Raw genomic sequence first — 27939 nt, 5'->3', positions numbered from 1 at the left:
GGCAATAGTGGAGGTCTGTGACAGAAGGATAAAGATGACTTTTTAGTGTCACTTCATTTGCATAGTGATGGAAATGATTATCCAGCATGAGTAGATCATGCAGCTGTAAATCACTTTTACCTTTAACTAGTGCTACTTGCATGGAGCATTTTGTTTTGCTTTATCATTTTCTCTGACCAAGCCATCCAGCTCCTCTACTTTGTCTTCAAGCCTGATAGTCTCCTTCCTACTGGATCTCTTTGAGTTATTATTAGATTTGTTGCATTTTTCATTTTTTTGTTCTATTTCAGTTTGGGTTTTTTTTTTCAGTGTTTCTAACATTTATTGAATTCAATTTTTATAATCTACATTGTGCACATTTCGTAATGTCATTTGCTAATGTTTTCTCACCCATCAATCATTTTGCTCCTATTCCCTTTGAGTTCATTCATGTGCTTTGGCCTCCTTGAGCATGTCTCTGGTTTTGAGTTCTGTATAACAGATATTATTTAAATTGCTTTCCTTAGGGGACGCAGCTACAGCTTGTGATTTGAGTCAGTGGAATTTTGTCTTAGTTTTTAAAGGGGCTCTAGTAAGCCCTAGCGCTGCAAACACGGCTCTGGCAGGCCTTGCCCTTCTCCGACGTCCTCTTAATTGCTAAAATACATTAAAACACATTATTAAATCTAGCCACCAAGGTCCATTCCCGTATTTGGCCACTTCCTCCTCCAGACCTTGACTACCAAGGTCTAGCTATCAAGTATTTAACCCCAGCAATCAAAAGCCCCCTTTGACTAACCTAATTAACATGCCCAATCAAAATATAACACTGCATTCTAGTCCATTCTAACATAGACGCCCCCCCCCTTTTTTTCCTCTTAAAAATCACACATGCGATGTCATTTGCTGATGTTTTTCTGCCTGAGTCAGAGACCAGCCACTTTAATTTTCTCCACAGCTTAATAAAGGATCTCTGTGAAAATAGGTGTTAAGATGTGGTTTGTTCCTAATCTGGGGTCAGGGAGGGAGCACCCTGCTGTGGGTGGATCCCTTTGGTTTTAACATTGCGTTTTGGGAATGGAACAAAAACAAATCAAAATTTAGGGTGTTTGTTGTCTTTCATCGTGCGTTTTTAGCACAGAAAGCTGATATTTCAAGATGAGAACTTAGGCAGGATAATTTGTATCTGATGGGGTCAGAGCTCAGGGTCAGAGGCTGGGTTGCAGCGTCCTCCTAGATGCAGTTTTGGTCCAGGCTGGCAGCAAGCATGTGGGGAGGCTGTGCAGAGCGGGTCCAGGGCAGCCTGACAGCTGGAGCTGTGTGGAAGGCAGCCTGAGACCCAGTGGGAGGGACGAGGCTCGGGGAGGGAGGAGGGAGGGGCTCACCCACGCAGAGGGATGATGAAGAAAAGAAAAAAGCTGAGTGTACTGGGAAAACTAATTAAGAAAGGGAAAGCGTCTGACCTGAGCCGGTTTAGAAGAGCCACGTGACCAGATCCGGGTTGTAGTGGGCGGGGCCAGGGATGAGCTCTAAGGAGTTAGGCAAGAGTGACAGGAAAATCCTCCATTCACTGTGGGAACTCGGGGAGGCGCGTAGTCCAGAATCCGGGGCGGAGGACAGTCGCTTCCCTAGGAGGACGTGAAAACTCCCGGTAGCCACAGGTGCCACGTCCGGTGTCCTGGGAAAGTCACCAGTCAGCAGCGCAGCGGCGGGAACCGCAGCCCGGCGGCCCTGGAACCTCCCAGGTCAGAGGAGCTGCGGGGCTGGGACACGGGAGGGGAGGGACCGGGGTGTGCTCGCCGAGGCTGCTCAGAAGGACACAGCTTTCAAAATTCTGTTGTGGAGATCGTTCCGTTGTCGGGAAGTTTGAGGTGCTATACACTGAAGCTTATCGTGTTTTTTTTTTTTTTTTTTTTTTTTTTTTTTTAATTTTATGGTTGCCAGAATATTTTCATAAAATAACCTGGTAGATAAAGCGTTCGCATTATGTGCTGTTAGCAAACACGGTTCTATTTGCTATTATTGTAGCAGTTACAAAGCTTCTGGAATTTAAATTCATCCATGCTTTCTTAACTCGCCTCTTCTACCACGTTCCTATTCAAGAGAGTAGCCTTTGCCCCTGGGACTAGGCATCCAGAGAGCTTTGTAGGTATTGGCCACATGAGGAACCAGTGCAGATTTGATTGAATCAGAAAATACACAGTGACAGGACAAGACAGTGCAGGGGTTCCTCCATCTTGTATTCTTTCTGAGGCCGTTTCCAGGGTTAACTAGAGTCTGATTTCCTTGATGGAGAATCCCATGGAAAAATACCCAACTCCGTTCTAGAAACCAAAGGTCAGGATGTCCTAGTTAACCTATTTTACTTAGCCTTTGTTAAAACTGCTTTTTTTGTGGAGAACCTCCCCCAGCTAACGTTTTATCCTAGATGCCTGTGGGGGGGGGGACCCCCGCCCCCTCGGGCAGGCTAACATCCTCTCTTAGCTTCTGTTAAAAACTGCTTGCTTCTGTTAAAAACTTCCCCTACAACTGCCAAGCAAGACTCCTGGACCGAGGTCTCTGCCCTTAAAAACTCATGTTCTGGATACTTGGAGCCTTGCCTAGGACCCTGAATGAACACTTGAGTGTGGTCTCAGCTGGCTGGAATACAGACTTTGAGTTGGCTATAAACTGTTTGAATGCTAATCTCTGTTGGGCTACCCATAACAATACTTTATCAAGTGCCGCAGTTATGGTTGTGAACTTTTACTAAGCAAACTTTTACTTCCTATTAATTTTCCATTCCAGATGTATGTGTTCTATGATGTAAATGCAGCATTCAGAAATATGTCTTCACGTACTAAGTACTTAATGTTACCCCTTAGGTCCAGACAAGTGCAGTATGCATGCTGTGAGAGGATATCAGTCCACACTATTTTGATAGTTAGAAAACTCACTATAATTGAAAACAAAATTAAAAGGCACCGTTTGAATAATTTTAATCACTCACCTAGATCAGAAAAAAATGTCTCCTTGACTCAAGCAAAGCACTTTGCCCATGTGCCTGTGGCCAAACTTTTTTTTTTTTTTTAAATTTCAGGGTTTGTTGACCTTCAGTGGTGTGGCTGTGGACTTCTTGTGGGAGGAATGGGAATGCCTTGACCCTGCTCACAGGGCTTTTTGCAGAGATCTTCTGTTGAAGTACAGCAGTCTGGATTCTGAGGGTGAGAATAGTTTCCTTGCAGTCTCTTTAGCGTCTCTTCATGGTTCCTGAAAAAACTACTCTGACGTGTGTGAGCTGTGTGTGAATGAGTCTCACATCTCACAGAGTAAAGTGAAATCCTCAGAGAAAGACAAACATTTTATTTTCTTTCTCCTTCATGTTTATCTACTTGGCAAGTGTTACACATCTTTCATTTTTTGTCCCATGAAAAGTTCCAGGTGCTTTCTGAAGAATCTCTTTCCCGTGTGCAGGTCTCACATTGCTCAGCCAGATCTGCTCACCTCTGAAGCAGAACAAAGAGCCCTGGATGGTGAAGAGAGAGGAGACAGTAGCAAAGGACCCAGGTGTGTTAGAGGGACTGAGGAAGCGGTAGGGAGGTGTCGGGTGTTCTATGTTGTTCAGGTCAGTGGAAGAAAGGTCACTCCAAGGTGAGTTTTAGGCCCTTTTTGATTGTTACACAAAAGTTGTTCTTTGGACAAAAACAAGTTCCTCATACCATAGCCCTGATCAAATCTATATGTGTTCTGAAGGAAAACATCACGCCCCTGTCTTATTGTTACTGCTTGCAGTGCCCAATAATTCAAGACATCCAGGTGTGCCAGGATAGTCTTGTGACCAAAGTCATGCAAAGGCTGTAGAGCTGCTTCAGAAAAACAACTCTGTAAATCACAGAAAACAGTCACTGTTTTCCACAGAGATTTCTTCAAGGTTAAAGTACATCTAAAAAACAGCTGTTCATTCTACTGTTTACCCAAGATACGGTGACTGCTGGAGTCCCACAACAGGGATGGGCTCCAGTGACAGTAGAAACAGGACATGAAATTTGTTTTGACACATTCTGTTTCGTTAGAAATGGTTCTAGAGAATTCTACTCAAAATAATCTCAGGATTGTCCTATTGTAGGCATATAGAAGACTGTCTATGTAAGAATTAATACTCAGAGGCAAATACAATTTTATCTGACTTTGCATGTGAAAAATACTATCTCTCATTCACATCACTGGTTGTGTCTTCATACCAATATCAAATGGTTTTCATTAATTTTAATATAGCATTTCGTTAGAACAATTCCTTCAGGTTCTGTATCTTTTAAGGTTAATTTCTCCACTTCTAAAATAGTGCCAGCAGGATTTTGAAAAGATTTGGTTAATATGTTTTTATTTCTTTTATAATTTTTTTATTTAAAAAAATTCTTTTCTTTTATATACTAACCCCTGTTTCCACTCTCTCCCCTTCTCTCCCCTCTCCCCCACCTCGCCCTGACCACCTCATCCCCTCCTCATAGAGGTTAAGGCCTCCCTTGGGTAGTCAACACAGGCTGACAAACCAAGTTAGGGCCAGACCTAGCCACTTCCCCCTGTATTAAGGCTGAGTAAGTCATTGCACCATAGGGAAATGGGCTCTAGAAAGCTAATTCGTGTACCCTGCATAAGTCCTGATCCCATTGCCAGGGCACCCACAAACACATCAAGCCACGCTGGTTAATATCTCTCTTAATATCTTAATATCAGTGTAGTAAACTCCTGTTGTCTGTCTTCATGTCAACACTCAATGGTTTGCATTTCTACAATTTTAAGGTGTTTCGAAATCACCTCTGGGTTGGATCCTGTCTCGTGATTTTTGAATTCTTTGTGGTTTCTCAAAATTTTATAAATCTTATGGAGATTTTCTCTATTTATATAAAAACAGTGCCTGTACAATCTTGGTACAAATTATGTAGAATCTTTTCAGAACACAAACATCTTTTTGTATTTCTTCACATGTTTGAATGATAGCACACTAACAGTGATTCAGTGTTCAATATGTCTGAAGTAACTGTTGCCCATTGAAAACAAATTTTCTTTGACCCAGGCTGAAAGCAGCACCAGGCTATGGCTTTGTAAAGGCAGTTTAAGTATTTATACATGTGGCAAAATGTGAGTACTGGTTTCCCTCCTAAGGCCTATGACATTCCCCATAGTTGGCTTTCAGCCAAGTTCCTATCAAAGTATTTCCTTCTACAGAGCTGACCTCAGTTTGAACCAGAAACCTTCTCTTTCCCACAAAATAGTCTTGCCACTATGAGAACAGTAGTCATGCCTTGCCTGGCAGATTGGGATTATATCACACAGGATTCAAATCTGGGTATGTACATTAAGAACGCTGCCCCCTGCCCTGGCCTGCATAGCAGTTTTTGACACTATGAATGCTACCACCAGGGAGTCCAAGATATTTTTAGACACTGTGAGTGGTCTGCTGACTTCTCAGCAACTTATTGTTGGTATGTACAAAAACTAAGAGATGTTGTATGTGGATTATACAGTTTAGTAAGAGGGCTATCGGATCTGAGCTTCCTCATGAGTATTTTATAGCCTTTGGGTCATGGAGTTCTGTGTTCTCTGTAGCAGGTCCATTTCATGTGCATTCTGACTTTCCTGTATTTTCCCCTTTAAACTTTTCTCTGTCCTCCTTAAACTGTGTACCCAGCGATGCATTGTGTTGAGTTAGTATGAAGGGAAGTGACACTGTGTCCTGATTACAGAGGTATGATTCCGGTTGTCGTCCTTTGGTAGTGTTAGATTTAGGTGTGTCTCATTGTCTTTATTATGCTGAGGTATGTTCCTTCTGTTCTCACGTTCTTCAGAGCTCTTTTACTGAGCAAATGTGATATTTTGCCGTAGGCCTTTCATGGATCTGGTTACAAGGTCATGTGTGTTCTCTCCCTGAGTCTACATATGTAGTGTCTTACATCGAGTAGTTTGTAGATGTTGAAAGAGTATTGTGTCCTTCACATTAAATCAGCTTGCATTCTGTTTCCATGTCATTTAGAGACAATCTCTGTGTCTGTGTCCATCCTGGCAACCGGTTTGTGATTTTTCTTTGCATATGCTTGTTTGGGCTCACCTGCTTTTCTCGGTATCAAGTTAAAGCCAGCTTTGTATGATGACTTCTAGAATTCCTTTTCTTTGTGTTTTGTGCAATATTCTCCTTTTGGCATGAATATGAGGTTTGACTGGAGGAAAAGAGAGTTCCATGTTACATCTGTTCAGTCCTGAGACACCGTTAGAGGAAACTCTTCCTGCTTCAGTCTCAGCACTCAAATGCCTGCTCTAGTTTTAAGACAGAAAGTTGATTTGTTCACTTGTTTCTAGGAAACAATTCTGATTTATTTGCGTAAGACTTTCCACAGTACTCCATAAGGTAACACTGACGTCACTGGCATACACTGCAATGTCCTCTTTTCAGCTCTAGTCCTAGTACTTGAGGATTCACTCTTTCAGTTCAGATAGGGAGAAAAGTGCTTTGTCAGTCCTTTTGTCTTCACAGAAGCAAGTCTATTCCATTGACTCTCTGTGTTGTCTTGGAGTCTGTAGTTCATTAATTTCTGCACAACCTTTCTACATACTATTTCAGATTGACTTGTTTTTATTCTTATTAGCCCTCAGCCACCTAATTATAGACAAATGTCTTTCATAACCAGCCCCTCTTGCTGCCAATACTTCTGAAGTGTCTTTGTCACCCATTTCTGTGTGACTATCTTTTATGAGCTTATCCTCACCCTGACACTTTAAGAAAGTGTTCTCAGTGCTCCATGAATTATGTATCATTTTTTTCCTTAATTTAAGTCTCTATGGTATCTAATCAAGAAACAGTAAACAAGGGGCTCGGGAGGTGGTGGTTCAGCAGTTAAAAACATTGCTGCACTTGATGTTTCTGGGTTCAGTTCCCTTTACCTGCATGGAGACTTAACACACTCCTGTGCCTCAGGTTCCAGAGGATCTGTTGCCCTCTTCTGGCCACTGCAGGCACTGCATGTACAAGGTACATAGACCTATGTGCAGGCAAAGACGCTTACACACATAAAATTAAAATAATAAAATAAACCTTAAAAAAAGAAAAAGGAACAGTAAATCATCTGGAGGTATTGCATAAGGATTCAAGATAACAGTACAAGAGATGACTTGGAGGTTATCAGCGCTAGTGTGAGAGTAAGTGTGGAACCTGCCTATGTGATGTGGTAGCTGACACCTCATGTCAGCATTGAAAGAGTTAGGATGATCCTTATTGTAGCTGGAGAATTTCTCTCCAGCTCCCGCCACCAAGTCCCGCCAGTCCCAGAGCCCACTTATAAAATAAACACACAAACTCTTACATTATTTAAACTGCTTGGCCATTAGCTCAGGCCTGTCACTGTCTAGCTCTTACTCTTATATTTAGCCCATTTCTATTAATCTTTACTTTGCCACATGGCTCATGGCTTACTGGTACCTTACATCTTCCTTCTCCTGGCCGCGGCTCCAGGCAGTCTCTCTGACTCAACCTTCCACTTCCCAGAATTCTTCTCCTTGTCCCGCCTATACTTCCTGCCTAGCCAATGGCCAATCAGTGATTTATTTACTGACCAATCAGCAACACACTTGACGTACAGACCATCCCACAGCACCTTATGGGTGAGAAATAAAGTTGTTTGTGTTCATGGAGCCCAGAGCTGGAGAACATGCTGTGTCCACTGTAATGCGGTAACAGTAGAGTTATCCTATTGATGATGTAGCTAGGAACATAGCAATTAACTTTTGAGAGGATCCTCTCTAATTGTGGAAGATCTTGTAATACAGGATAACGCTGTCACCCAGCATCCAGTCTACAGAGAAGTCTGCTACAGAAGGAAAGTGAATTGTATCAGACACCACAGTCTTCTTATTCTGTAGTGTAATGACAGGCCCCAGACCTCAAACCTTCTGCACTGATCAGTCATGTATGATGTGGAAAGGACATGTTCCCACTCTAAATAGTTCACAATTGCCAAACAGAACTTGATTAAGAGCTGCATGCTAGTTGTGTCCTAAGTCACATACAACAAACTCTTTCATGCTGTTCATATGCGAAATGTGCTGAAACCAAACACAATGGGTGACATTCTCACTGCCACACTCCAGTGCTGTGGTTTGCATTTGAGCTTTTAAGGTCCTGAAGGTCGTGCATGTTGCTCTCTGAGGAGAGTTGGCTGCATGTGGTGCTCTTCACGCGGGCTTTTGATCTTGCTACACTCCACTTTTGTCTCTACATTGCTGTTGAATTCCATGTTGCTGATGTGACTTCCACGAACCTTCTCCTAGAACTACCTTCTGTTGAGAGAGGGCACCTCACATTTTTATTGCTGCTCATCAAGTCCTCCCTCTGCTGTTAGTTCAAAGATAATGAATTTTCCATGAGTCCTCTGGTTTTTGCTGGGTAGGATTAGTGGAGTTGTTGAGTGATGTCTTTTTTCTTCCTCAAAGATGAGGATTTCCCTCCTATTTCCTTCTATTGTAGATTTCAGAACTATAATCTGTTGTCTTTGTATTGCTTTATCTCTCCTTTTATACTGTGAATTTCCTGATCTCATTTCCTTGTTATTCTTCTTCCTTAGCTCATTGAGTGTCTTTTAAATTCCTCAAGGAATTCATAAATATCTGTAGTTGGTTTCTAGAGATTTATTTGTATTCTTTTATTTATTTTGATCTTTGAACACTCTTGGCTATTGTTTGCATTTGATCATTTATGAAATTGGAACATATAATGGAAAACAGTAGAGCAGTTCCTCTGAAATCATTGGGAAGAAACATAGAATGCATTTGCCCCATGACTGGATATGGTCAGTTGAGAATTCAGTTAATGTAAGTGGCATTGGCTGTCTCGTACTTACCTTAAAGTTCTTCAGTAAGAAATCATGGAAATGTCCATTAATTACCAAGAGAATTATATGAGATAATATATATATAGTCTATTTATATACACACATATACATATATCCATACATACATACATATACTATAGTGCCTCTATCTATCTATCTATCTATCTATCTATCTATCTATCTATCTATCTATGGATAGATAGATATCTATGGATGGATAGATAGATAGATAGATAGATAGATAGATAGATAGATAGTGGCACCGTGATTGTGTAAACTAAAAAACGTTACCCAGACTTGCAGAATTAAACCTTATTTTGTGACACAGGATTAAAATTAGATATAACATACAGTTACATAAGCCAAGAGAATAGATACATGTCTCACATTTCTACTTTCTTTTGGAAGTATAAAGTTGATTTCCACAGAGGAAAATGGTAGCAGCCAGTGACTGAAGGATCTCAGAGTTGTCACAGTAAATAGTGATTGTTAACTTGAGTGCATTAAGAACTGCCTGAGCACCAGAGAGATGGCTCAGAGGTTGTGTGTGGGAATCACAGCTGTCAGGGAAATAAATAACAGGAAGCAAGAAGAAAAACTCAATTCAACCCAAGTTAGTTGGTGCTGGCTCAAACTTCTGGGGAGTATGATGCCATGTGGTTTATTGTAAACATATTTAAAATACAGTACAGTTTAGAAAAACATTTCCTGGTGTAATACGTTCTGTGGTGCAGAAGAATGCATAATTACATCAAAACCAACTAAAGTACATGTCATTTTTTTCAAGGAAGATATGTTCTAGAGATAGGCTACATATATTAGTTTAAGGGTGTAGGGAGGAACCTAGCATGCTGTTGGTCATCCAGATCATGCAGATAGTGTAGAGGCCTATAGCACAGGCTATAAAATATGTGTGACATCTCCCGTGAGGATGGCTTCTATTGACTGAGAAACAAAGCTAAAGAGAAAGGTCTAGGGAGGGACAGTCTGGAATGAATATTCTGCCGTATTTGGGGGAGGTCAGTGTCCATAGATAACAAAGGTCACCAGGTTATTAAGAACATTTACGACCAACCTTCTCAATGGAAAACAAGTATTCATTTCCTTTGAGGAGACAGCCCTGTGTGATTAATATTCTTGGTTTCCCTAGTGATGTGTTACAATGACCTTTGTGATCTCAACATCTCCTCCCTTCTAATTTTTTTTTTAAAGAAAAGATACTGTAATACCTGCTCATGAGCCCCCCAACAAGGAGCCAACTTCCAATGAAAAAACAATAGGTTTCGTTTATTCCAGCCTAGGCAGGGACCTTCCCGACACCATGTTACAGCAGGTGAAAGAGGGGAGGTCCCGAGCACTCACTTTAAGGGGTTTATATAGGAAAGGTTCACATGCAGAGGGTTACATATCTCGGGATCAGACAAGGGGGTTAGGGGTGAGGTAGTTCTTTGGAGTTACTGGCTGAACTATAAGCATAAGGTTACTAATGGCTAACAGGATGCAGGGTATCTATAGAGACATAAATTTTTTACTCCCTATGTCCTGCTTTTGCTGAACCCAGGATATATATATTCAGATTTATTGTTCAAGTCCTATTCTCCCATGAGTTCAACTTCTGGTCAGTTGAGCCCATTACTCCCCATATCTTGTTTTGCCAAGTCCAGGATATATAGATTTATTGTTCCAGTCTTACCTTCCCATGAGTTCCACTTCTGGTCAGTTCTAAAACTGCTGGTTAGCAAATACCTTTAGAAGAGGAGGGGGGAGGGAGCGTCTCTCAAGATGGCTATTGACTTTTCCCTCTCAATACTGTAATAGATGCCGAGGTTGAATTCATTGCCTCTATGGCTAGTCTAATTAATATAGGCAAGCATAAGAGAATTATAAGAATAGCTAACAGAGGAAAGGGAAAAGCCATCATAACCAGAATGGCCATCAAAGGTCACTTGAGAGATTTTGTCTATCTCTTTATGTAAACTATTAAATTGACCATCAATAGTATGAGGAAAATCTCACATATTAAAGCAAAACATACTGGGGAATTGTTGGTGACCAAGATTATGCTTGAGCAACAAATAATCTGTAGTAGCTCTTTTTTGTAAAACTGTGATCCTCAGTTCACCAATCTGTAGATTAAGTTCTGCTAATATTTTTGCTATAGTATTAGCAGTTTTCCTAGTCATACAGGCCACTTTTGAGACTTTTCTTTGTATTTCAGTAATGATTCTTGGGTTAGGCAATGAAAAAGCCGCTATTGCTGTAACCATTACAGGATCCAATAGATGTAAGAAACCATCACAGTTTTCAGGGAGAGCTTTCTTAATTCTACTGATTGATTGCAAAGTTTTACTGAGCAGAATGGGCAAAACAGTATCATACTGTTTCCTGTCACAGGTGTGTCTTTCATCATCCCTGACCAAAAAAAAAAAAAAAAATTTGGATTCTGCATTGGCAATCTGATAATTAATATGTAATACAGTAATAAACTTAGCAGCATCATTTTGGGGTCAGTTTTGTAGTGTCCTTGTTGTTTCCTCAAAGTCTCGGCTTGATGAGTTAAAGTCCTGATGTCTCCCCAAGCTATCAGCTTACTTTCCCTCTTAGGACGTCTCCTCTTGATGGATTTGTCATCTGCCTTCAGATGTCTCATTCATGTAGTGGCCTCTGGATGTCCTGGTCAGATGTACTAGGTCAAGAGCCACCAGGGACTTTGTTCGTTTTCTGAAAGACATAAGTTAACCTCACCTCAATGTTAGAACACTCGGTCCTTTCTATTGATTAGTTTCTAGGTCTTTTCATTTAACATATTGTCTTAGTCAGTGTTCTGTTGCTGTGAAGAGATACCATGACCATGGCAACTCTTATAAAGGAAAACCTCCATTATCATCATGGTAGGAAGAATGGTAGCACACAGGCAGACATGGCTCTGGAGGAGGAGCCAAGAGTTCTACCTCTGGATCAGCGGGCAGCAGGAAGACAGAGTGACACTGGGCCTGGCCTGAGCTTCTGAAACCTCAAAGCACACCCCCAGTGACACACTTCCTCCAACAAGGCCACACCTACTCCACCAAAGCTATTTCTTTTAAATGATGCCACTCCCTCTAAGCCATCGGGGATCATTTTCATTCAAACAACCACACATGTACATTAGTCTACGTCTCCTTTAGGGTAAAATGATTTTGGGCAGCAGAAAAAGCCTTATCCTTTAAAGTGATTTTTTTTTTAAATTTAAAGTTAGCATAGCTAAATAGTATGTGAGGATTTAGATGAGTATAAACAACATCATCTTTTTATTTTGTAAATTTTTCCAGTTAAATATTTGATGTTGTCATTCCACAATAGCTTCACCCTGTGGATAGTTTAGTAACACGATTAATATTAAAATTCCTCAAATCACTTTTGCTAGCATAGGCAGGGTCATTACTAGTATTTAATTGTGATCAGAGTCCTAAAAAGGAAATGTATAAAAGACTCTTTTACAAAGTCAGGTTTCAGATGTGTCACAATGGTATGTTCCTGGGGTCACTAGGGCCCCATCCCAGACCTGGGGATGTGTTCTGTAACCGACTAGTCACGGAGAGACATTATGCACTCCGAGCATAGATCTCTACATATATGATAGCAGAGAAGGTCCCAGACACAAACAGCTGTAGTTCCGGATGTCAAGCTGATGTCCATGCATTACTAATCATGCATTAGAATGCTGTATAATTGTGTCTTTATACCATGTAAAATAATGCTGTTAATAGAGGATAGGCTCTCATGAGCCTTCTTTACCTCCCTTGCCAGAGTCTGATTCTGATCATTTATCAGATCAAGGGCATGCATGAAACTAAAAATAAACAAAACATATTACATTAATAGTGGTCATTAACTGTCTTAGTTAGGGTTTGTATTGCTGTGAAAAGACACCATGACCACGGCAACTCTTATAAATGAAAACTTGTAATTGGGGTTCAGAAACTTACAGGTTGAGAGGTAAAGTCCATCATCATGGCGGAGAGTATGACATGAGAGCATGCAGGCAGACATGGTGCTGGAAAAATAGCTGAGAGTCAGTCAGCATGATAACAGGAAGTCTACTCGCACATTGGGCGATATCCTGAGTATAGGAAACCTCAAAGCCCACCCCCACAGAGACACACTTCCTCCAACAAGGCTATACCCATTCCAACAAAGCCATATGTCTTAATAGTGCCACTCTTTATGAGATTATGGGGGCCAGTTACATTCAAACTACCACATTAACCTGGTAACACACACTTTTAATCCCAGCACTTAGGTGGCAAAGGAAGGTAGATCTCTGTGAGTTCAAGGCCACCCTGATATAAAAAGCAAGTTCCAGGACATCCAGGGCTACACAGAGAAACCATTTCTCAAAAAACAAACCAAAACAAAATTAAACCTAAGGCTTCATTAATTTAAGATTTGTTATCTTTAAAATTTAGGGCAAGTTAATTTTGAGCTTAAGAAGACTCCTACTAGGTAAAAGGGTATTTAGAAGTACCTGAGAAATGTTCACAGAAAATTTTGAGGAGAAAACAGTTGGGTTTTCCCATTCAAGTATGAAAGTACATATTTAGCTGATACTATAAATGAAGCAAAGAATGTACAATATCAAAGCTCCAGTTTTTACCGTATTTTGTAGACAGTCTGATATAGCAGATTCTCAGGCTGTCCCAAAAAAGTATTAGGTGAAAGCTTCAAAATAATCTAATTTTTTTATTGTATTTCTGGTTTAACCACTTCTGTCTTTGAAGGTAATTTGAGAAACATGCAATTTATGTTTGCATTTCTTGACCACCACATTACCCAGAAGAAACATTTTTAACTGTCTTTTTTAAAGTAATCAATTTATTTTTATTTTATGCGCATTGGTGTTTTGTCTGCATGTATGTCTGTGATGGTGCCAGTTCCCCTGGAACTGGAGTTACAGACAGCGCTGAGCTGCCAGGTGGGTGCTGGGAATTGAACCCAGGTCCTTTAGAAGAGCAGCCAGTGCTGTTAATCCCTGAGCCATCTCTCCAGCCTTTAAAAAACTTTCTTGATTTTAATTTATTTCTGTTTTTATTTCTAAGTCCACCCAAAGCATGTTTACATTGTTATTTTTAAATATTGGTTATGTGGTACAAAAATACAAAATTTAAAAAGTGAAGTTTTAGTAATAATAAATACAAAAGAATTTGCGCTTTCAGTGCCTTCAATGAGTAAATTTTCATTTTTGATGTAAAGGAAGAATATTTTTTTTTAATTTTGCTAATCTTCTGATCATTTCATTGATCCCTAATTTGACCAGGCAACAGCAGAGAAGACATTTGTAGTCTCCATAAAGATAACTCATTGGTTGCAACAACGCTTTGGAGCAGCTTTTTACCAACAGTGGCCACGGCTGTTCCTGGTTTTCCCCTCGGCAGGATTTTCCTGCTTTGTTCTCTGGAGACAGAGGTGCTGGCACTTCAGTGTCACTGTCATACTTTGATAGGACTGGATCTGTTATTTTATTCCTTATTTACCTTGTATTTATTTTTTTAATATTTTATTTTTCCCATTTATTCAATTCTTTTCTCATGCAATATATATTTATTACAGTTTCCCCTCCCTCTATTTCTCCCAGTCCCTCACCACCTCCCCTCCTCTCTAGATCCACTCCTTTTCTGTCTCTCATTATTAAACAGCAGGCTTCTAGGAGATAGCAGCCAAACATGGCCAAATAAAATATAGTAATATAAAACAAAAAACTGTCACATCGAGGCTGGTGAAAGAAACCCAACAGAAGGAAAAGAGCCCCAAGAGCAGACACAAGAATCAGAGACCCACTTGATGACACTCTCAGGAGTCTATAAAGTACTAAGCTGAAAGCTATAATATATACACAGAAGACCTGGTGCAGAACCCTGTAGGCCCTGCACTTGCTTCTTCAGTCTCTGTGAGTTCATGTGGGCCTTGTGCAGTTAATTCAGAGGCCCTTGTTCTCCCAGTGTCCTCCATCCCCTCTTACACTCTTCTGCATGGTTCCCTTAGCTCTGAGGGGAGGAATTTGACAGAGACATCTCATTTAGGGCTGTGTGATAGAAGGTGTGTGTGTGTGTGTGTGTGTGTGTGTGTGTGTGTGTGTGTGTATGTAATGTCTGGCTGTGTCTCTCTTTATTTGTTCCCATCTGCTGCAGGAAGCCTCTCTGATGATGGCTGAATAAGGCACTGATCTGTGAATATACCAGGGCATCTTTAGGAGTCATTTATTTTTTGTTTGTTTGTTTGTTTGTTTGTTTGTTTGTTTTTGTTTTTATTTTGACCAACAGTGTTAGATTTTTTCACCCTAGTTCTCTGGGTCTTGGTCACCTAAACAATGTTGGGTATGGGTTCCATCTCATGGAGTGGGCCTTAAGTCAAATCAGACATTGTTTGGCTACTCCCACTCATTCTGTGTCTTCATTGCCCTAACATATCTTGCAGGCAGGACTGATTATAGGTCAAAGATTTTGTGGTTGGGTTGGTGTTGTTGTTTCTCTTTTGGTAGCCTAACTAGTTCCTTCTTGCACCAAAGATGCTAGAATGAAGGCGTGAAGGCTCCAGATGGGCTCCACTCAAATTCTCTGTGTTCAAAATAAGTTGTCCTCAGCAGTGGGGCCCACTGTCAGTTTGCAGAGCACAACTCATTGTCATAGCAAAAGCCTCAGTTTGGGGATTTTCCATGGGTCCCCCATGGCCAACAACTCAATTGAATGCAACCCAGTCCCTCTACTGGAAGAATCATTTGGTGAAAAGAGATGGCCATTTGGGGTTTCAGGTAAAATGTGTTTCTGGTATTGGGAGCTGATACCGAGGAGTGTGGATATGCTATGGTCCTGAGGGGGTTCACAAGTGAGAGTAGAACAGTGTTCAATAAGGACATACTTATTTCATCTGCTGGGAATGGAGAGAGACAGTGGAGAGAGGTCACCACAGACGTCCTGCTGTAGTGCTGGGGATGAGACTCTTGGGATGGATCTAGGGGAATGGAAGGAGAAGGGAAGATCTACAGGCAGTCCACCTACTTTCTTGGCAGGTGTGGTCAGTAGCTTAGCAGGGAGTGTCTGCTGAAGTTGGAGGCTGGGACATAGCAACAAGTGTGGAAGGGAGGTTAGGAGCGGAAGGTCTGTGGGATCCACAGGAGATGTGGGCAGAGGGGAAAGGAAGGCTACAGCAGATGTTGTGTTGTGGAGCGAGGGGTGAGACAGACGGGGGTATTGGATCTGAGGAACAGAGGGGGAAGGAAGGATCTGTAGGCAGTCTGTCAGGGTTTCTGGTTAGCAGGGCTGCCTGCTGGTCTTGGAGTCTGGGATAAAGCAACAAATGTGGGGAGTGAGGTTAAAGGGGGAAGATCTGTAGGATCCACAGGAGATGGGAGCAGGGAAGGCTACCACAGGTGTTCTTTACCTTTTATTTTTAAGGCAAATAACACTAGCTGAAGTAGTGTACTAAACCTTTTTTTTTTCCATTTTTGTCTCTAAGCTACTCATGTCCCATCTGTTCCAATTTGCTGTTTATTATTCCTTCCTTGAGAACCTCATTCCAAATGTTTTCTTCTATTTTACCCTTTCTATAATTCACAATCCTTCTGCAGCATTCCTTTTTCTCTCAATTTAGGTTGATTTCTATTCTCAGTGCTTCTCTATCCTTCCTGTGATAATTTATATATGAGGTTAGTTAGTGTTAGCCTCAGTCTTCCTTCAGGATAGCCATTTTGGGCGAGGATAAGCAAACTGGGATTTTATAGCTATCCAACATGACTGGATGAGTCTGATTCTTCCTTAGTCCACCCAAGAAACTGTCATTCAAATTTAAATAAACAACAGAATCAGTTAAAATATTTAATTGTTGGAAAACATCTAATAAAATTTGATTAAATGTAGCAAGTTCAGACCTTTGAGCTGTACATCTGGGATGGGTACAGTCTTTTTTTGTGGAGCATGTGGAAATTTGTATATGAAACATGTGTTCCTTGTCCTTTTGAAGAGCCATCTGTAAAAGCATTAAAAGTAATCTCTATAAGATTTTTTTAAATGTAATGTTAGGCAATACTCATAGGGTATCTTCAAAAAATATTAATAGGGGATTTTTTGGATAGTGATTGTCTATTGAGCCCAAGTAACATGCTAATGCAACTCACCAGTTATCAGTGTGGAACAAATAATCAACCTGCATTTTATTTAGTGGCACACTGATTTCTGTGGGTTCTTTACCACAGATGTGTCCCTCCCATCATTATTAAGTCTATAAGTTCTTGTAAGTAAGGAGTTATAGATTATTGCATAGAATTATGACATGACTGAATTTTTTTAATACCATTACCTTGTGATGTGTAATTCCAGCTGGAGATGAAGACGAAAGAAGGATAGGTAGTTGATAAGGAAGTAAGGGATTAATTCGGAGTTACTGTTTCAGCTGCAGCTTTAATAAGCTAATCATCCACTCTGCTTCAGGTGTGACACTTCTAGAATTGACCCAGGAGTCTCCAGCAGGTAACTTCAAGAGCAGAGCTAAATCCTCAGTAGTGATAGGCAGATAAGAGGTATACCCAAATGGGCTAGAGAAATGGCTCAGCAGTTAAGAGCACTGGCTGCTTTTCCTGAGTTCCTGCGTTCAATTCCCACCAACCACATGGTGGCTTACAACCATCCATAATAAGATATGGTGCACTCTTCTGGCCTGCAGGCAGACATACAGGCAGATCACTATATATCTAAAAGATAAATAAATCGTAAAAAAAATAAGCGGATGCAAAAAAAAGTATACTCAATTGACATGATGCCAAATTTAAAATTTTTCTCTTTTAGTTTATTGACCTTGAAAGTCAAGCACTCATTTAAGTGTTTATTAGATGAATAAGAGAAGAGAATGTCATCCATATAATGAATCACCAATACCTCAGGAAATTTAATCAGCATTGGCTTAAGTTTTCTATGTCCTAGTTACAATTGTCCCTGCACTAGAGATTGGGCCTGTTTTAATTTCTCCCCATGAAGGGAACATTGATCAATCTAAATTGAGTTATTTCTGATGTGAGGGAAAAACAAATGCCAAAAAACTAAGTTCTGGGGCAGCCAAGCTAGTTCATGCTGCAGCAGCAGAGCCCCGCTCACCGTTCCTTGGAATTGATGTATTGCCTCAGATGCCTTTCTGTGCTCTAAACGAGGCCAGACCCCGGCCCTGGAAAAGACAGTAGGGCTGGAGGGCTTTGAGTTCCACTCAGTGTAGCTGGCCTGGAGGATGAGTGGGTATGGAATCCATTTGGCCAGCCCTACCAAGATGTGTCAGGCAGAAATTTTTTTTCTCTCATTTATTTATTTCTCACTTATTTCTTTATTTATTTTCAATAATTGGCAGGGATTTTTATCTCCCCTTTTCAGGGGCTCTCTTTACGTTAGTTCCTGTGCATACAAAATTGCAGAGCTGTAGCTCTGAATATATTGCTTTTCTGGATCTTAACAAACATTTCAATAATTGTACAAAATGCATTCTTGCAAAGCAGTGATAAGAACCCATGTTAATTCCATTCTCTCACTTATGGTTGCCAGCCATTGGGCAAGAGGCTGAGTTTCCCAAACCCCTAATTTATATTCAAAGAAAACTTTTATTTTCTGTAAGAACTGCACTCCTTTCTTTGATATTTGTGATTGTCCTGTGACCATATGACTGTATCCATATGTACTTTTAGGGAAAATGTCAGTATTTTGCTGCTGGGACTTGCATCGATTCTGCTGATGGCTGTTAGTAACATAATCATTTATACCAGTCCTTTGTCAGTCAGAGTGTCTGTCCATTCATTTCCTTGTATACTTTTATTTTTTCATTTTTTTTCCCTGGGTGCCTTCAAAATTCCCTTATAGAAGTAAAGTCATCATTATTTTGGCTTATTCCTAGATCTTTTTGAAGCAACCTGAATGGGTCAAATTCCTAATTTACTTCTCAAATTGTCATGGATTTGTAGGAAACTAGTCATCTTGTGTGTTAGTTTTGTATTTTTAAATAATAACTAAAACACTTGTCAAGTCTTAGAGTTGCCCATGGCGTCTGTGAAGAGTTTTGTGTGTGACTTTATCATCATTAAAGAGGAGTTTGGTGCCTTTCTTTCCTACCTGTATCTCCTTTTTATCCTTTGTTTTATTCAGATTTCTCTAGCTCACTCTTACGCCTCTGGATTAAATTGGACTGGAGAACACATGCATCTTCCTCTCCTTCTAGTTTTCCTGCAAATGCTGTTCATTATTTCTCAGCACCATGTGGTTCGTCTTTGTGTGGCACATGTGCCCTTTACTGTGTTCAGCTGTGTTTCCGTTCTTCCTAGTTCCTTTAGAAGTTCATCACAGAATCTTGTTGAACTTTGTCTTAGACATTTCCATTTCTTTTGAGATTTTCATCTCACAGGGCTTTTATTTCTAATAATGACGTTTTAAAAAAAAATATTCTGTTTGGTAAAATTACTGATAGTATTTTTCTTCCCTCCAGTTAAAAATAGTGGATTGTTGTTATTGTGAGTTGGGTATGGTATTTCACCCCCAGCTCTCCTCTGTTCTTCTCTTCTTTATATAAAATGTTCTTATTCCCTGTGTTATCATGGATAATTTTCTCAGATTTTTATATGTATAGTTTACCTCTAATTATGATCTTTAGTGCAGCTTGAGTGCATGACCTTTGTTATTTCATAACTTCCTTCAAATGCACTTCCTTCTTCAAGAATTTTAAGAGCTTACATTTCTGGGTGCAATGATAGTGTTCATAGTTATTTTTTTTTCATCACTATAAATATGTCTTCTCATGCTCTCCTCTCTAGAGAAATGTTGACAATACCTCTGGCATCATTTTCATTTGGGGGTTTTGTTATATAGTTTAGCATTGTCTGTAACAGGGTTGTATTAATTTTAGCTTTTCATTTTTTGACACCTTGATGTGAAATGTCAAGAAGAGTTCCAGTCTTTGTTCCTAAGACAGAAACTCAGAGAAGAGCAACAGGGAAAATGGATGCTTCTCCAATAAATATTCCCCAGGTCAGTGTCATGTCCACATTTCTTTGGAAATTTTTTAAAAATCAAAACCATGCAAGCCTTTAATTCCCTGCCTCTGGTAAAGCTCTCTAAAGTGTTTATTTCCTATCATTTTTTTTCTTTTTTTCCTTCTGATAATTAACATGAAACCTTTTTAAATTTTGTTGCCTACAAAGCTCAGCCTTGTTCTATTTTATTACTGTGAGGAAATATACTTTCCATGCATTTAAGACCTGCAATTCTGAAAGATTCCATTGTGAATGATGATCAAAGAAATATATTGATGCCCAGTTCCTACAGAGGATGGACTTAGGTCTTTTAGTGAGGAATGAAGGTCTCATGTGCCACATAGGTTTCATTTCAGGGATGATAAGGTTTCCAGAACCATATTATGAAAGTGGTCATGGAAACACATGACTTTTGGTTTACATCACTGGGCTATTTATGGAAAAGTAGAAATAGAAGAGACTCAGAGTCTTGAATCCTTGTAGTAAATATTTCGGTACTTTAGATAGTACAGATGATGGAAGGAGTGTGTAGCTTGCTCTTGCCATAAAACTGATGTTTCTGAGAAGAGGAGATGCAAATTGCAATACAGTGGATTATTTCTTTGCTGTCTGATATCACACAGTGATGATGGATGTGTTGACACCTGAAATCTGTCTGTTTAAGGATTCTCATATCATTCTCCTGATAACAAAATAAGCTCAGTGTGAAGTTCTCAATAGACAGATCAGTGTTTTCTCTTTGTCTTTTGTTTTAGTTTTCAGGCAAGGTGTAAGCAGTCCTGTCCTGACCTCTATATTGCATTATGTGGAATATATTAGTAAGAATTTTCTAGAGTTATTGACTCAGTTCTGTGAATAAGCCATCAATTTTCAAGCGTAAATGAATGTTTCTCTTAATTACTTTGCTCTCTTCTTTGGGCAGAGGAAGGCTCCCCCCAACCCTGTATGTTTCCTTGCCCTGAAGCTATGTATTTTTACGATCAAACCAATCTAATGGGAACTCATGAACTTTAGACCAACAGCTGTGGAGCCTCCATGGGACTGGACTAGTGGACTAAGCCCTCTGCATATGGCAGACAGTTGTGTAGCTTGATCTGCTTAAGGGGCCCCTGGCAGTAGGATCAGGATCTATCCCGGGTGCGTGAGTTGGCTTTTACCTATGGTAGGACACCTTGCACAGCCTTGATGCAGGGGGAGAGCCTTGAACCTGCCTCAACTGAATGTACCAGGCTCTGCTGACTACCCATGGGAGGCCTTACCTTGTCAGAAGAGAGAATGGGGGGTGATTTCAGTGGGGGGAGACTGGGGGTCAGGAGGAGGAAAGAGAGGGGGATATGTGGTTGGTATGTAAAATGAATAAAAAATTTCTTAATAAATAAAAGAAAGAAAATACAATATAGATTATGAATATTCTAGAATTTATCTTTTATTAAACATTTTTTTGCTTTATGTTATGGATATATTTGCCTGAATGTTTACATAAGTAATATGTGTACTTCCTGTAGAGTTCAGAAGACAGCATTAGATCTGATGGAACTGGAGTTATACTCTATTATGGAGTGCTGTGTGGGTTCTGGGAACCAAACTTGGGTCTTCCAGAAGAGGCACCAGTGTTCTTAACTTCTGAACCATCTCTGCAATATTGTTAGAAAACTTTTGTCTTTGAATAATGTCACACCTCACCTGTATCATGAAAATGTCTTTAATTCCTTAGGTCTTTTTTATTTAGGAAAGCATTTTATCCAGCAGCACATGGTAATTGAGTAATTTTCCATTACAGGGTCTGTTGACATTCAGGAATGTGGCTGTGGTCTTCTCCCAGGAGGAGTGGGAATGTCTAGATTCTTCTCAAAGGGCTCTGTACACAGACGTAATGTGGGAGAATTACAGCAATCTAGTTTTTGTAGGTAAGAATGCTTTTCTTGTAGAATTCCTGACTCTTCCTTTGTATTTACCTACTTTGTAGGTATGTAAAACTCTCTGATCTGTCTAGAGGCTACCAAAAATAAGGGGAATTCTGATAACTATAACCATAACCATAACTTTACATTTTCAGTGTTTTCTTCACGAACAACCAGTGCTACATACTATATGATCTCTCCAGTCCTCTCAACTAATTTTTAATCCTAACTTCAGAGTTCAAAGAAATTGAATATTCAAAGCAAGGAAATGCATTGTAGTGCACTTAGTTGTTGGATAATTTGATTTTTACTCGTGAATTAAACTAGGCACCTATTTCAGATTTCAAAAGAATGAAGAGATTTTAAAACAGAGAAAGAGCTGTTGGTGGTGTGCATATTGTTGTTTATTTTTTATTTTTTGAAATATGGTCTCTAGTCCTGGCACAGCATGATTTTAATCCTATCTCTAGGGAGGCTGAAGCAAGTGGATCTGGTGAGTTCTAGGCTAGCCTGTGTTACATAGTGCGTTCCTAGGCAGTGAAGGCTACACGGTGTGATTCTCTCAAAAATCCAAGTAAGAAAAAAGAGAAGCATTCTCCATATGATTGTTAAAAGAGCTCTTTTCTCAAAGTACATTATTGCTCCATCCCTCATTTGTTCAACCTTCTGCAAAGTGTGAAGATTAGGTAAGTATGAGAAGGCTATTATTGGTCCTTGTGGTTTGATGGAGATCAGAGTGGTGGTTCTTCTGAGCATCCATTTAGTGATAGTGAAATACAAAAGGCCTCTGGTAAGAGTTCTGTCCCTAAGAATTGCTAATTTATTTTTCTTAGAGAACTTAAGGATGTATCAGTTATTGGATCTGTTTAATCAAGCATCAATCCTTATTATTCCTAATTATGCTAATTTTCCAGAGAACCATTGCATATGTAAATATGAGAAGGTCTTGGATCAAGGCTCAAAGCATATTGTCCACCAGCATGTGTATATCCAAGAGAAGTCTCACAAATGGTCTGACAAAATGATTCATGAATCCTCCCAATGTATTCCTTATAAAACAAGTGATACTACAGAAAACTGCCAGAATTTCAGAAGTGGTAACCACAGGTATAACTCTGTTGAGTCATCAAACCTGAAGAGACATGGAAGTGGGAACACTGTAGAACAACAATACAAATGTAAAGATTATGGGGAGTGTTTAAATTTGTGTTCCACCATTAGCCAGTATCAAAGAATCCACACTGGAAAGAAAGAACCCAAAAATACAGAATATGATGAAATTCTGGACGTTAAACATGAACTCACATTGAAACAAATCCATAATGGAAAGAAACCATACCAATGCAGGAAATGTGGAAAATGCTTCAGGACCTATTTAATCCTCAGTAGACATCAGAGAACTCATCCTGGCGAGAAACTCTATAAATTTATAGAGTGTAATAAATCCTTTCTGCATTTGTCACACCAGAAAGTACATCACAAAATCCATTATGGAAAGAAAACCTATAAATGTACAGAATGTGGCAAGTGCTTTTATCATTCATCAGGTTTTAAAAGACACTATGGAATCCATGCTGGAGAGGAGACTTACAAATGTAAAAATTGTAGAAAATCCTTTATCTGTTCCTCAGGTCTTAGAAAACATGAGAAAATTCGTGGAAGAGGGAGGCCTTATAAATGTAAACAGTGTAGTAAGGCGTTCTATAAATTGTCACACCTTGAATACCATTATAGAACCCACAGTGGAGAGAAACTTTACAAATGTAATGACTGTGGCAAATTCCTTTCTACCTCCTCAGGTCTTAGAAAACACCAGAGAATTCATACAGGAGAGAAAATTTACAAATGTAGTGAATGTGAGAAATCCTTTACCTTTCGAACATCTCTTAGACTCCATCAAAGGATTCATACTGGAGAGAAACCTTATAAGTGCAATGAATGTGACAAATCCTTTATCCAGAAAGTCAACCTTAGAACACATCAGGCAATTCACACAGGAGAGAAACCTTACAAATGTACTGAATGTGAGAAATCTTTTACTGTTGGCTCAGGTCTTAGAAGACATCAGACAATTCATACTGGAGAGAAACCTTACAAATGTAGCGAATGTGGGAAATTCTTTACCATTGTCTCAGATCTTAGAAATCATCAGAAAATTCATACTGGAGAGAAACCTCACAAATGCAGTGAATGTGACAAATGCTTTATCTGGAAAGCTGATCTTAGAACTCATCAGAAAACCCATACAGGAGAGAAACCTTACAAATGTAGTGAATGTGGCAAATCCTTTTCCACTTGCTCAGGTCTTAGAAGACATCAGAAAATTCATACTGGAGAGAAACCTTACAAATGCAGTGAATGTGAGAAATATTTTGTCCAGAAAGCCAACCTTAGAAGACACCAGAGAATTCATACAGGGGAGAAACCTTATAAATGTAGTGAATGTGGGAAATCCTTTAATACTGGGTCATATCTTAGAACACATCAGAAAATTCACACAGGAGAGAAACCTTACAAATGTAGTGAATGTGACAAATATTTTATCCAGAAAGCCAAGCTTAGAATACATCAGAAAATTCATACAGGAGAGAAACCTTACAACTGTAGTGAATGTGACAAATGCTTTATCCAGAAAGGCAATCTTATAACTCATCAGAGAATTCATACAGGAGAGAAACCTTACAAATGTAGTAGATGTGAAAAATCCTTTTCCATTGGCTCAGTTCTTAGAAAACATGAGAAAATTCATACTGGAAGAAACCTTACCAATGCACTGAATGTGACTAATCCTTTATCCAGGAAGCCAGGCTTAGAACTCATCAAAGAATTCATACAGAAGAGAACCTTATAAAAGCAGTGGATAAAGCAAAGTCTTTGCCAACCTCTCAGGTCTAAGAAAACATAAGAAAATTCAAACTGGAGATCAAAGTTTCCATATTAAATAATGTATAAAGCCTATGCTTTTTATCCAAGTTCTGTCATTATAGGTCACTGCAAGCTCCACCCTAGAGAATCATGAACATGAGAAATTTGTGAAAGCCTTTAAGTAAAGCTCAAATCTTAGAAAAATTCAAGACTTTATACTGAGGAAAAATTCTGGAACTGTGACATTGTAGGAAAATTTTTGTTAAAACATTTTACTTTTTCAACCTCAAATACTTCATAATGAAGACAAAATGGAGAAGTCTAAAAATGTGCTGTTGAGTAGCAGTTTTCTGGAGACTGAAGCATTCCATCCTGTGGGGAAGCTGATTAGGACAAGAAATAAACCATTAAAAAAAAAGCTTCAAGAAGTTCCTGAAACTGACAGGATTCACTATGCTTAATCCCATGGAAGAAATTTATACCATTCCTGCTGCTTAGAAGAGGCTTTGATAAATTAAGCCAGTAAGATACAGTCCTCTTTAACATGTAGGTATGCCTACAGGTGTGTAGTATGCTGTGACTGTCTACTGTTCAAAAGCTGTATTTCACGTTGACTTGGAGTTTCATGATGACAACTGTCTGTGAGTAACTTTTGCTTTTGTAAACAGCTCCAGTTCCATATTTATATAAGGAACCCCAATAAAGCCCATTGGTTCAACAACATGGATTTCAGTGGCAAGCATACTTGGTTCTCTTTTCAGTTCCCATTTTTGACTATGTGGGTGCATATGAATGTTGTGTCTCTCCAGGAAAAATCTCTCATACCACATGTGTTGAACCCATTAATTGTTCCTCCAAACTTTTACACCAGAAAATCAATGTTAGAACAAAAGCATCTGAGTCAACTAAAGTGGGGAAGATTGTTTTGCTCACTGCTCTATGCTTACTACTATAGTAGTACATTGTCCCATTGAAAGGGCTCAACACAGACAGAATGTAGAGGCTTGGGGAGCCTAAGAAAGAAGCCTTTAATGCAAGGAAGAGAGTGGCCGGTCTGCAGTGGGAAAAATGAAAATACAGGTACAAGCTTGTGTTATTGACAGATATCATCCAAACTGAGCTGTGTCCATGCATGAATCTGAAGTCATGTTTAGACTCCATGATTCAGTCAAACTCCAATGACTCTCAGAAGACTGTTGTCCATGGGTAAATACTGAATACCATTGTGCTATCCTTGTATCCTGTTGTACCATTCTATAAGCCTCAGTAAATGAATCAAATGCCTTTTGTTAAATTCTTTACACAATGCTAATAGTGTAGACATATCAGAAAATTCAGCATGAAATAAAACTCAAAGAAATGCCTTAATAAAGACTTAGAGTCAGCTTAATTTCATGTGAGCTCATCCATAGAAATATCAAGAGACTGTGAAGCATTGAAGAGATGACCTATGAGTAAGAGAAGATGCACATACTCATATATAGCTTAGAAATCCTGCCCCCCAAAAAAGCCTGGCAGTGGTGGCGCACACCTTTAATCCCAGCACTCAGGAAGCAGAGCCAGGCAGATCTCTGTAAGTTCAAGGCCAGCCTGGGCTACCAAGTGAGTTCCAGAAAAAGGCACAAAGCTACACAGAGAAACCGTTTCTCGAAAAACAAACAAACAAACAAAACAAAACACACAAAAAAAGAAATCCCCAAGGGTGTGCTGGAAGATCATTCTGAAGCACTGAAAAAAGATGAAGTATTTAGTTCAATTCCCAAGTATTATATTAGAATATTGATACTAAAAACAGCAAGACTCAGAATTTTTAGACTTCATGTTATAATGAACAAAACCATACCATTGCATAAGTGTTTCATGGGTTTCAGTACAAAAGGATATTAATTTTCAACTAATGGGGAAATATTGTTTGAGAACATTTTGGTGTTCTCAGTATTGGAGTTTGTTGAAACATGACCTCAGATGGATTGTACAATCTTGAGTAAATTCAGTCTCCCATTGGCAAATGACTGTGTAATAATCTGTATTAATTGCTGCTCTATTGGGGCTGATTAGTCTGAAACAGGATACAGTAGAAGCTTAGGCTTCTGGACTGGTCCTTGGCAATTTGGACAATGCAACCAGCTGGACCTTGGATGCCAATTTTAAGCAGTCCATGGATTGAGGCCTCTCCACTTAGTGACATTTGATGATTATCCTACCTAATTCATATCAGATTTCCCGTGGTAAATTTGTGAACTTGTACGCAATGAAGATATCTCACTTTATACTCCCCACACAATATTATTTTCTTCATTCTATACTTATTTATAACCACAGTTCTCGTGAATGATAGCAGCAACATGTGGGGAGACTGAGTAGAGCAGGTCCAAGGCAGTCTGACAACTGGAGCCGTGTCAAAGGTAGCCTGGACAGAGTGGGACAGATGGGTATCAGTGGGGCTGGGACAATTATGTGAGCTGATGAGTGATGGGGAAGTGAAGCAGAGGTTATGTGGGCTTGGAAAATTGAGCATTTGTGCAAGTGCATGGTGAAATCTGCATTATAGGAGCCATGTTACCTGAACCATGGCATGATGGTCTGGAAAACCCAGCATTCCCAGAGGGACCTCTAGGAGCTATATTGTTCAGAACCAAATAGAAGACACAGATGTCATGTCCATATCTTGTACAGACAGGAAAACTCCCCTCAGCTGCAGGACACCCTTAGGCATCTGGGAGAATTACCAGTCAGCAGTGTAGTGGGGGAAACTTAAGCCCAGTGGAGCTGCAGGGCTGGGAAACAGACATCACAAACTGCCAAGGGCTGTGGGAGTATACAGCAAGTGACAACTAGTGTTTGACAAGTCGACCCACCAGGTGGATAGCTCCCTGATGGGGAGACCCACTGGGCAAAGCCATGAGGTCACTGACTGTGGAAACTGGTTGTTTTCTGTCTGTAACTTTCTTGGGTGCCACTGTTATGCCTCCCTAATAAGACCATCTGTGGGGTGCTTTCCACAGCTCTTTGTTAGTGTGTTTTTACATCTTGGGCATACTTACAATTGTGGATGGTCAGGTTATGATTTCTGTTTAAGCTGTATAATTCTGATGTATAGAAATAATACCAGAATATTCTTCTTTACTGGCAGGAAAGTAACAGTATTCTCAGTCTCAAAGACAGCCTTTACACATTTTGCAAAGACCTTAGAACAAGGTCAAAACAGACTAAGCTGCCCCTACAGAGAATACGCAAAGACTGGTTTGCAGGTGTTGTTTATTGCTAAATCAAGGCCAGGCTGTTTACATCTAGACATAGTCCT

The 27939-nt window shown here is 39.7% G+C and overlaps 1 protein-coding gene across 3 annotated transcripts; it reads left to right on the top strand.

The window, feature by feature from the left end:
• The first annotated feature begins 1555 nt into the window (after positions 1-1555).
• Positions 1556-25919, top strand: LOC131893954 (zinc finger protein 665-like). 3 transcript variants are annotated; one of them, XM_059244139.1, is made up of 5 exons: positions 1556-1724; positions 3433-3525; positions 19780-19864; positions 21650-21776; positions 22685-25919. In XM_059244139.1, the coding sequence occupies exons 3-5, from the start codon at positions 19835-19837 to the stop codon at positions 24619-24621; spliced, it is 2094 nt and encodes a 697-aa protein (XP_059100122.1). In that variant the 5' UTR covers positions 1556-1724; positions 3433-3525; positions 19780-19834; the 3' UTR covers positions 24622-25919. The 3 variants fall into 3 exon arrangements, with proteins under 3 accessions (XP_059100122.1, XP_059100115.1, XP_059100104.1); XM_059244132.1 differs by lacking the exon at positions 1556-1724 and adding an exon at positions 3071-3182; XM_059244121.1 differs by lacking the exons at positions 1556-1724; positions 3433-3525 and having other exon boundaries at positions 19541-19864.
• Positions 25920-27939: the final 2020 nt, after the last annotated feature.

Source organism: Peromyscus eremicus, chromosome 1, assembly GCF_949786415.1.
Source record: "Peromyscus eremicus chromosome 1, PerEre_H2_v1, whole genome shotgun sequence".
Classification (NCBI taxonomy): domain Eukaryota; kingdom Metazoa; phylum Chordata; class Mammalia; order Rodentia; family Cricetidae; genus Peromyscus; species Peromyscus eremicus.
Note: the sequence above shows the minus strand (reverse complement) of the source record. Positions and strands in the feature narration are given on the sequence as shown.

What these genes read in the sequence shown, in the direction of transcription:
- LOC131893954 (XM_059244121.1), top strand. Translation starts at nt 19,772, where the DNA reads ATGTCAAGAAGAGTTCCAGTCTTTGTTCCTAAGACAGAAACTCAGAGA. An exon ending in CTCCAATAAATATTCCCCAG is followed by an intron (nt 19,865 to 21,649) that starts GTCAGTGTCATG and finishes TTTCCATTACAG; the next exon opens with GGTCTGTTGACATTCAGGAA. An exon ending in CAGCAATCTAGTTTTTGTAG is followed by an intron (nt 21,777 to 22,684) that starts GTAAGAATGCTT and finishes CTAATTTTCCAG; the next exon opens with AGAACCATTGCATATGTAAA.